General features: G+C 35.8%; 2 protein-coding genes across 2 annotated transcripts in view; one reads left to right on the top strand and one right to left on the bottom strand.

The window, feature by feature from the left end:
- The first annotated feature begins 4,595 nt into the window (after positions 1–4,595).
- The window catches only part of poc1a (POC1 centriolar protein A), a 36,718-nt gene continuing 30,956 nt past the window's right edge, over positions 4,596–10,357 (top strand). Inside the window, exons 1-3 of the mRNA XM_015402349.1 lie at positions 4,596–4,744; positions 9,525–9,609; positions 9,734–9,905. Of these exons, the coding sequence (XP_015257835.1) occupies positions 4,730–4,744; positions 9,525–9,609; positions 9,734–9,905 (272 nt within the window). The 5' untranslated portion in view covers positions 4,596–4,729. The remainder of the gene's footprint in view (positions 4,745–9,524; positions 9,610–9,733; positions 9,906–10,357) is intronic.
- b9d2 (B9 protein domain 2) lies at positions 6,577–7,382 on the bottom strand. The gene has a single exon (XM_015402359.1). It carries the CDS (start codon positions 7,266–7,268, stop codon positions 6,741–6,743), a length of 528 nt encoding a protein of 175 aa, XP_015257845.1. The 5' UTR covers positions 7,269–7,382; the 3' UTR covers positions 6,577–6,740.

The following is a 10,357-nucleotide window of genomic DNA, read 5'->3' as shown; positions in this document are numbered from 1 at the left end:
AACTTCCCCGAACTCAAACCTTGTGGGCGGGACTAAGTTCGGACTGGCACCCAGGCTACAGAACTCTGACCTTGTTGGTATTTTTTCTGAATAAGTTTAACATTGTAACATTGGCTGCTATTGAGGACAAGTCCACCTTAGTTGGTTTCTGTTTTAATAAAAAAAAAACAATTCATCATTCCTCACATCTCTATGTAATTCCACTAAAAATCATCTAAACCAGGCATTTCAAGCGTAAATATGATTGGCAAGACAATTAAAGATGATTCTTGTTTTGTAATTTAATGAAAAGTCAGTTTTGGAGATGAAGGATTTTTTTCTACATTATAGCTAATAGACAATCTTTATTGATGTCTGATCTAGTTAATGTATTGTGCAAAAGGCAAGGAAGTCTCTTCTCTATGACAATTTCTTATCCAGTGTATGCAAATAAACCAAAAACTTTTAGATCAAAATAAATGGTGCTTCATGCACAATTTTTATTCTTCTGCATCTGCATAAAGCAGTTGATTCAAACGGCTTACATGCATATCAGTGACCTTAATCTAAACTAGAAATAACAGCAGACGTTCGAGACTCATGACATAAATAGCAGGACTGAGAAAGAAACAAGGTTAAAGAGATTCTCCTTGTGGATTATTCTAAGGCCCTAAGGTTCCAGGAACCATCTTCGACAAATAAGAATATTTTATTCCTTGTTCTTGTTTGTTCTCCCCTCATTCTACTTGCAATATTGTAAAATACCTACAAGGAGAAAGGAACATTTTTACTTCTTCTTCTTAAACATAATGGAGATATGTGAATGTATAATGCATTTTATTTTACATTTGAAGGAGCTTAGTGTGTCATCAGTTTTAGGTATTTGAGCGAGTTGGTGTGATCCATATATTCATAACAAAAATACAATAGTTTAACCATGGTATAAAAAAAAGGGTTGGAGTTTTAGTTGAGTTTAAAAATGTATGAATTTAAATTTTGCGAGTCAGATTAAAGCTGCATCCATTCAGTGTTTTTATGGTAGCTGGCTGCGGCTGCATGTCTGTACAGAGAGCCTTTATTTTAGCTTGTAAAATTTGGGAATGACTTTGCAACTTTTTTGCATTCCTCTGTTAGATTTCCAAAGCTTGTATAGCTCTGAAATTTAAGGCCACATGGAAAATATTATAACAAGATATATAAATACAAAATGAATGTTTCCAGGATATTATTAAGAAAACATGGATCATTAATACAGCCATAAATGTATCTGATTTGTGGACAAAATCAAAAAGTTTAAATAGAGAATTGTGCATAAATACACAGTCAGGCAGGTAAAGCGTTCATTATTTCCTCATGTGAACTTTGACTTTATATAAGAGTCTGACAGAGGGCACTCATGATAAAGGTGACGGAGGAATTTACAGGACGCAGGAGGAGCTTTAGGCATTAAGTGTAATACTCCTCCCTGATCTCTACTGAGTAGATGCTTTGGCTAAAACATACTGTAAAGCTTATTATAGAAACTCAAAAGATTTTTGTTTGTTTGTTTTTATACAATATCTAACTATTTTCTTTAACTGCTAAAGCCATCCATTTGTTTTAAATAAATCATTAGGTAAACTGTGGCCACTACAGAGGTAAAACAACCACACAATCATAAAGACAGTTTATTGTGGGCTGTTTTCTACACATGTATATTGTTGGATTTGTAGAGAAAGCCACAGTAGCGTGAGAGAATCCATGCATGCATGGAGGAAAAAAAATGCAAGCCTCAAACAGGCTGCAGCTGGGATTTGAACCCAAGACCTTCCTGCTGCAAAGCAACAATCTTAACAAATGCATCTTTGTTTGAAATCTTCAAATAAAAATTATGAGTTTCATAAAAAGAAAGCTTCTAAAACATGAAGATCTGACTGTCTTTTTTTTTTTTTTTTTTGCAAGTCTTTTTTGTTTTCCAGATAAGGTCAGAAACATTTAAATTAAAGCAGTGCTCTATACTATTTACCCAATCCTTTCCAGCTGACTGAACTCTGAGGCTTTTGTATTTCCTCATTCATGAAGCGCATAGTTGAGTCTAAATATAACTGCTGCTTTTGTCCAGCATTTTTGCGACTCTAGGATTCAGCTAAAACTATGTAAAAACAACACTTTTGAAAACTTTCCAACATGAAAGGGGATCATGGAGGGAAAAGGTGGTTTTAGAAACTCAGTGTAGAGTGATTTTTTTTCATATTTATTTCCTAACAGTTTTTGCATATAATAGGAACTCATGTAATGATAAATAAATTCACAGAAGCACCAGAGAAAGTAAACTCAACTGGGGAGATAAGATTGCAGGCTTTTGGGAGCAGCAGTCATAAATGAGTCAAGAACTACAGATAAAACTTTCTAGATCATTCACCCCTACTGAAAACGGAAATGTGTTCACGAACAGAGCTCAAAATACAATAAAAAAGTGCTTCTGTATACTGAATAAGGAAGGAATCCATTTGAATTACTTCTAACTTCCTTCTCAGCACAGGTTTGTGATATTAGCATTCCAGGCATCTGATGGGAACTACTTCGTTTACTGAACAGATGTAAGCCTGGTTAGGTGATTAATAGGTGTCTTGAAGGTAGGGGTAGCATTCCTGGGGGGTTGAATAATCAAAAAGTTTAATCACATCTGATTATGTATCTTTAGGTGGAGCAGAATTAAGTGATTTGGATGATCCATTTTACAAAAATACCCCCAACTGCAATCTAAGCAATGTGTTTAAATAAATCCTGTGTCTCCTGCCTCTTGAGCAAGCTAATAATGACTTAACTAAAAGATTTGAGTTTCTGTAAAGCAGTAGATCTAGGTTGACAGACAGTGTGATGGGTACTTTTGAGACAGGATTCTAAAAAAACATTTAAAAAATGGGAACCAGACATAATAACAGAGAGTAAAGCCGCATAAACACGGTGTGAAAAGTGTGACTTATGAAGCCAGTATTTGTGGCAAGAATTGTTTTCTGTGTGAGCAATACACCTTACAGCTTAACCAGCCCACAAGAGGATCTAAGTAAAGTATATGTTGTTCTGTAGAGGTCCCTTTATAGTAACCTACATGACCTACCCAGGGGATCTAATACCCTTAATGCCATACCGGGGAATGCTTTTTTTTAAAAGCTTCCTCCCAAAAATCCAATTTTGCTCATGGTTTTTGCAGCCTCAGTTGATATTTTTTTTATTATTTGCCTTTATTCAGATCCATTCATTTTCCCAGTAACTCTGACTAGTTTTATTGTCGCTATTGAGAAGGAACATAAACATTACACTACCACATTTCAAAATATAGTACAAGTTGAAAGTGGTTGTTTAACAGTTGCAACGTTTAACTGAGGTTTGTTCAGGACTTTGTTCAGGACTTCTACTGGGGCACAAAATATATAATCTGCAGCCTAAGCTCCTGAAAAATGGGCATGAAAACACCTATGAACTTACTCTAAGAGTGTCTTTAATAAATAGTTGCATTTAAATTTGCTTAAAATTATTATAACCTGGTGTTATCACTATTTTTTATCTTAAAAAAAGGATTATGTTAGAAAGCCTTAAAGTCATTTAACAATGTTACATCTGTCTAGGCCATGTTAGTGCTTTTTAGTTAATTTGTCAAAGATCAAAAACAAGACCACTGTTCTGCTGTCAGTTATATGACTATCTTTCTATGGATTAGTATTCATATTTTTTTTATTTTATAAATGAAATGTGTGCAATACAGACTGTTTCGTAAAAAACAAGAATAATTCAGTTACCTGAGAATTTAAAAAGTATATTTTCTGTGACTGCGTATTCTATTCCTTTAGGACTCTCTACTTGTTTTATTTGACATTCATGACCCATAAAATACAAACTATATGTAGCAGCTTGTGCTATAACAGATACACTGTATTTAGCATTTAAAATATATTTAGATAGAAAACTCATTATTATGGTGTGGAGATATTGAGCAGAATAGAATAGAATAGAATAGAATAGAATAGAATAGAATAGAATAGAATAGAATAGAATAGAATAGAATAGAAAATCCCTTTATTGTCCCACAAAGGGGAGATTCTGCTGCTTACAAGTTTATAGAGAAAATGGTCACACAAATGTGGACCTTATAATAACATAATAGTTAAGAGTTAAAATAATAAACAAATGAAATACTGTGTATTTCATGAAATATTGTGTAACTATATGTTTTTACTGGTTTATACCATCCATGTAACGTCCCCATTTGTAAAAACTGACCTGAGGTTTCCATTAAAGAGGTCAAGAGAAATAAAAAACATGGACCAAATTTCCAGAAACTTTCATTTGCCAATGGTGACACCTGGTGGTCATAAGCAGTTACAACGTTTTGAAACGGTTGTGATGCAACTTATTATTTATCTTCTGAGAAAAAAAGTGATAAAAATAGCGTGAAAATCTTTTGTTCTATAGAATTGTTGTTATAATGAATATACTTGTTAAGCGTAATTATGTGTAAACTACAATGAGATTTCCACTTTTATGTGTGCTTCCCCTTTAAAATTTCTGACCAACTGTCTAAGCGCCCAATCGCGGCGCGGAAACTGAATGCGTTGTTGTTAGCAACTAGCGGCTAGCTTTCAGCTAATATTAACTAATCGGTTAGCTTACAGTTCGGGTTTTTTAAATGTCCTGCTTATGTCAAGCAAATTTAAGCAAAATTTAGCCGTTCACAAGTCTTAAAAAGCGTGTGCCTTCAACATAAGTTAAAATGACTTCTGCACTGGTGAGTTTAGCTGCTTTACACTTATGTAAATAAATGTAATGTTATATAGACTTTTAGGGTGTGTGAAAACTTGTTTAACATTAAAGTGGCAGGGAAGTAAACACATTAATCTATTTGTATTTGAATACTATAGGAAATGATAAAAGCGTTTTTGTTTGTGTATTATATATTTGGACATATACAAGAAATCTAACAATGTATGAGTTCACAACAAAAATACACTAACTTTCTGTTTCCAGCTGATGTATCACCATTTTTTATTTTTATTTTTTGGTTTGATCAGTCTGTGTTGTTGGAAAGTATTGCAATGCATTTTTTGTGTAACTTGTCTATTAAAACATATTTGGGATATTAAAGCATTATCTATGGCCAGGTAAGTAGAGGGAGAGATGACCATTATACCTGCTTTTTGATCTGAATGCTGAGTAAAATGTAATGCTCAAAAAACCAAAGGAATCACTACAACATGTTTTAAATCCCCAAATTAAATATTCCTGTTGGGGATTTGTGCTCATTACACAACGGAATCTTATGAGAACAAAGTAACACAGAAAGGATTAATGCAGGTCATTATTATTATTCCATGTTGTTCTCAACCTAGGAGTCGTACTCAGCATAAAGTGGAAAATCACATCACAGGCCGGTCCACTGACAAGTCAAAATGAGGCTCAGTTTTGTGTGTGACAGACCTTTCTAGATGTCCCAGAGGTGCTTGATTGGATTCAGGTCAGGCAACTCTATAGCATCCATCCATCTATCCATTTTCTAAAACGCTGTATCCCGAGTGGGGTCGCGAGGGGTGCTGGTGCCTATCTCCAGCTGTCTACAGGCGAGAGCCAGGGTACGCTGGACAGGTCGCCAGTCCATCGCAGGGCAACACAGAGATGAACAGGACAAACAACCATTCACGCACACACTCACACCTAAGGAGAATGTGGGAGGAAGCTGGAGTATCAGGAGAGAACCCATGCATGCCCAGGGAGAACATGCAAACTCCATGTAGAAAGACTCCAGGCTGGGAATCAAACCCACGACCTTCTGAGCAGCCCCACTCTATAGCATCAATGCCTTAATCATGCAGGAACTGCCGACACACTTAAGCTGTATGAGGCCTAGCAGTATCATGCAGAATTTGGTCTCACAAGGTGTCTGAGGATCATATCCCAGTACCTGATTGAAGTCAGGGTACCTGCGACTGTTAGTCTGCACCTGCTCTCATCTGTGAAGAACACAGGGAGCTATTGGCCAATCACAGCAGACTGTGTTAAATTAGTTCAGATGGCTTTTTAGGAGATATTTAGAATCTTTCTTAAGCTTCCATGATTGACATGTAAATTTTATTTATTCATAATCAGTTGTTTGAAGAAAAAAGAAGTTTGACCATAATACTACACAATAGTACAAAGTACCACCTTGAGCTTTTTAGCTTTTATGACTGTTCGTAAACTAAAAGTTCAATTTTAAAATTATTTGTTTGGGGAAAATGTAAACGGCATACTCTATATTTCTCTAAAGACAAAAGATTTGCAGCTTTAAGATGCACATGTGGATGAGCTGAATATTGCATTTAGTTCTGATCAGATGTCCAGTTTAGTTGCAGCTGTAAAATATTTTGACATATTAAGCCAAAAGTATTTTGACTTTTATTTTGTTAAAATATCTAACAGAAAGCACAAACTATTTGTGGAAGTTTGTAGTTGCATTAAAGGTAGGGGTGTTTGCTAAAGAGGAACTCAGTGTAGGATGCCAAATAATTAAACTTTTCCAATATGGGCTCCATGTAGGCCATAAAATATTACATCAAAATGAATACTGAAAGATATAAAACCAGCTTTATTAAATATTCACAATAGTTTAACACAGGTGTAACTTGAGTAAAAAACGTGAAAGGGATTTATAAAAAAAAAATACAAAACTTTCAGATGTTCTTTTAATTGTCTCTTTACTTATTCAGTATACTCGATATAAAATCCATGTTTAGAAGTTTGTTCAAGTCTCAGCTCTCGACGCCATATTTGTCAAAGTGTCTCATTATAACTCCCAGCTCCAGCTCCACAGTCCCCATGGTTTCGGTGTGCAGTCTGTATCTGTCCGCCCCGCTGTAGATCAGGTCCGGGTTGCGGAGCTGGGGTCCACCGCCGACAAACATTTGCGCTAGCTGCTCCTGCCACGAACCGAGAGGCCTCCAGGTCACGCAGCTTATCCTGTGATGTCCCGGACTGGAGGGGACGTGGCAGTAGCCGTACCCGTACAGCTGGCAGCGACCGAAAGAGTCCTGGTGCCACACCTGCAGGTGGAGCTTGGGCCAGCCTTGGAGACCTTTGGTTGCGTAGAGTAGATCAATCGGGTGACTCCAGTAAGCCATGTCTCCAGTTTGAGGAAAGTCCACTTGAGTCTGTCCTTCCTTTAACCCGGAGAGAAGACGCCATGCTCCTCCCGTGTGAACACCCCATTTACAAAATAGACTATTTTGCGGGAAACCGCTGGCCCCGATGATCTGGCCTATGATGTGAAGCTCTGCCATTTCAAAGCTGTCCGCTTTAACCCGGGCATTCGGTTCAGTTCCGAACAACGGCTAACCTCACTGCTAGCTCTGGCTCAACGGCTAAGCAGGAGGCTCGCGATAGCAGCACAGAACACGTCTCCATGGTAACCCAGGCTGTCTCGAAGCGCCTGCTTGAAAATAAAAAAATACAATTACACACAATACAGTACAGTACAGTCTGTAAAGCTACCCATTCTTTTCTTTTAGGTTTTAGTTTAATTGTTTGCAGACAGTTGGAGATCAACATTTTTTTTATATATAGATATCATTTAGTATTTCAGTATAAGTGTTAATGAAATCATAAATAAATTGACAGGTGTTATTTGTTACATAAATAAGTGACAAAAGTAAAAGTTAAGGTTTTGTGCTGTTATCCATTTTTTTTGACGGTGGTTGGGATGTAAACCATTTACATTTGTAAATTAGCCTACATCATTCTGACTATAAATTTATTTGTCTCTCTAAAATAAGCAAGACAATGAGCCTTGAGACCATCGTAAAATAGTGCCACACAGTGAGCATTACACAAGTGAAACGTGATTAATTAATTAAGTACATTGTACAATATCATTATAAAATAATTATCCCCATATTTTAGCCTTTTATTTACCTGGGATGTTTTGCTTTATGATCAGCAAAAAAACTGCTTTGCATAAATGCTCTTGCACGCAATTCCTGAGTTTCAAGAGTCTGTAGTAATATAGAAACAAAACAAACACTCACACCCCCCAAAGATATGTGAAGTAGGGCTTCAACTAAAAATTATTTTACTAATCGATTAATTTGTTGATTATTTTTTTGATTAATTGATTAATAATCGTATATCAAAATGTTTCTGAATGAAGATTTCTTATATTTTTATCAAATTAAACCAGGTTTAACTAAATTTTTTCCACTTAAGACGTTTTAGATAGAGAATATTGACTGACGAAAAAGTTTTTTTTTTTAATCATAAATGCAAAATGTTTACTTTTTTTTTTTCTTTCTACAATTTTGGTATAATTACTGCTCAATGTGGGTTGCTGTATCAGCTAAAGAGACGTTTTAGAGTCTCTACTCTCCAGTTAAGGATTAATCGCTTTCTACATTAGTTGATGATTTTTTTCAATAATCGATTAATCACGATTAATACCACCAATTGTTTCAGCCCTAATGTGAATCTTTTCATTTAGCAAATAATTCGAAAAGCAGTATTAAAAAATACATTTCCAGCCTTATCAAAGTAGGCAGTCAGTGATTTTCATTTATCTAAAATGAAGAAATCACATGCCTTTGTGGAGTCTCTTGAAGTCATTTCCCTTTGGGATTATTAAAGTATCTCTGATTCTGATTCTGAGTCTCAATAAAATGGCTTTACTAACATTTGATCTGCATAGGGCTGTATATTTCAGTTTACAATTTTTCAATTGCTAAATAGTTGAAGATTAATTTATACTAAGAATAAATTTTACACAGATTGACTCTTATTTACTGCATAGATGACTTTTAAAGGCAGGTAGCCATGGATTTTACTTTTCCAAACCGGTTGTGACCTGTTTTGACTATACTTTCTGTTTGAGTAATATCATTTGACCACATCCCTAGAATTTCTCCATCCATCCATCCATCCATCCATCCATCCATCCATCCATCCATCCATCCATCCATCCTGCATGCTTTTTCCCACGCGGGTTCGCGAGGGGTGCTGGTGCCTATCTCCGGCGGGGTACACCTTAGACAGGTCACTGGTTCTCTTTTGGGTTGTTCAGTTTCTCTAATTATATACCGCACACACTAATTATTGCAGGAGTTATAATATAGGACCACACTTTTTCAGGTTTGCGAATGACAGTTATTGTCAGGCTGTTGCAGGAAATGCAAGAACTGTGAGATTTGTATGGCTTTGAATAAGTTTTGATGCAAAATGATTGATCTTCTTTGCTATTATTATTATTTGACATATTGAAAATATTCATGTTCTGAAGCTCTCATACGCTCGTTGAAGCTCTCATACGGTATTTTTTCAATTTAATGTAGCTATTTCTAAGAGGGTCTGTCCACTACCCTAAAAAAACTACAGCTTCCTATATATCACATCACTCCTTTCAACTCTTGAGATTTTGTGATCTTTTTACCTTTGTAAATACAGAAAAATGTTTGTTTTTTAGATTAAGTTACTTAGCTGTGATAGTTGCTTATTTAAAATTGGTAATATACTGTCACTAAACAGATGTTTCTCTTTGGTTGTTCACATAGTTGGATCCAACGCTCGAGAGACATTTTAAGGGTCATCGGCACACTGTGACAAGTGTGGACTTCAGCTGCAACATGAAACAGATTGGTAAAACCTTTTCCATGTTTCAGACTATTTTCATGTATTACCCACTTTTCCTTGTATTTTATTTTATTGTACAGTTCCCCGCGGTCTTGCAAAAATCATTCAAGTTTTCTTCCCCCTCTCCCAGCTACAGGCTCTGTGGATTCTTGTGTGATGATCTGGAACATGAAGCCTCAGATGCGAGCGTATCGCTTTGATGGCCACAAAGAAGCCGTCACTTCTGTTCAGTTTTCTCCATCTGGCCACCTGGTGGCCTCATCTTCTAGAGACAAAACTGTACGCCTTTGGGTGCCCAACATGTAAGATTTCCTGTTACATCCCCAACCCAAATCCTTTTTTTTTAACCTGAGCTCAGCTAATATTGACAACTCTAGTAACTCTTTTAGTGTTTAAACCTTTATCATACTTACCCCTTTTTCTCTGACTGTGGCTGGATACAGGTCATCCAAAACGGAGACATTTGGTCTTATCATGCTCACTAATTTTTTCGCTAAAACTCGCCCTTTTGAAGCTTAACCTTGAACTTAAACTCAGCTTTATTTATCACTTGGGATTACTTCTTCAGAGAAATGCTGGTTCCAGTAGCTTATATAGAGTACAAAGAGTTAAAGTAAAATGCCATTAAAGATAAAAACAAAACAAAAACAAAAAACGACAATATAAAAAGAGTATGTGAAGTTCCAAAAAAGCATTACAAAATTTAAATTAAAAGGAGCATAACATTTTAAAAAAAAAGCATAAATATAAAAAA

Source organism: Cyprinodon variegatus, unplaced genomic scaffold, assembly GCF_000732505.1.
Source record: "Cyprinodon variegatus isolate N-32 unplaced genomic scaffold, C_variegatus-1.0 Scaffold34, whole genome shotgun sequence".
Classification (NCBI taxonomy): Eukaryota; Metazoa; Chordata; class Actinopteri; order Cyprinodontiformes; family Cyprinodontidae; genus Cyprinodon; species Cyprinodon variegatus.
Note: the sequence above shows the minus strand (reverse complement) of the source record. Positions and strands in the feature narration are given on the sequence as shown.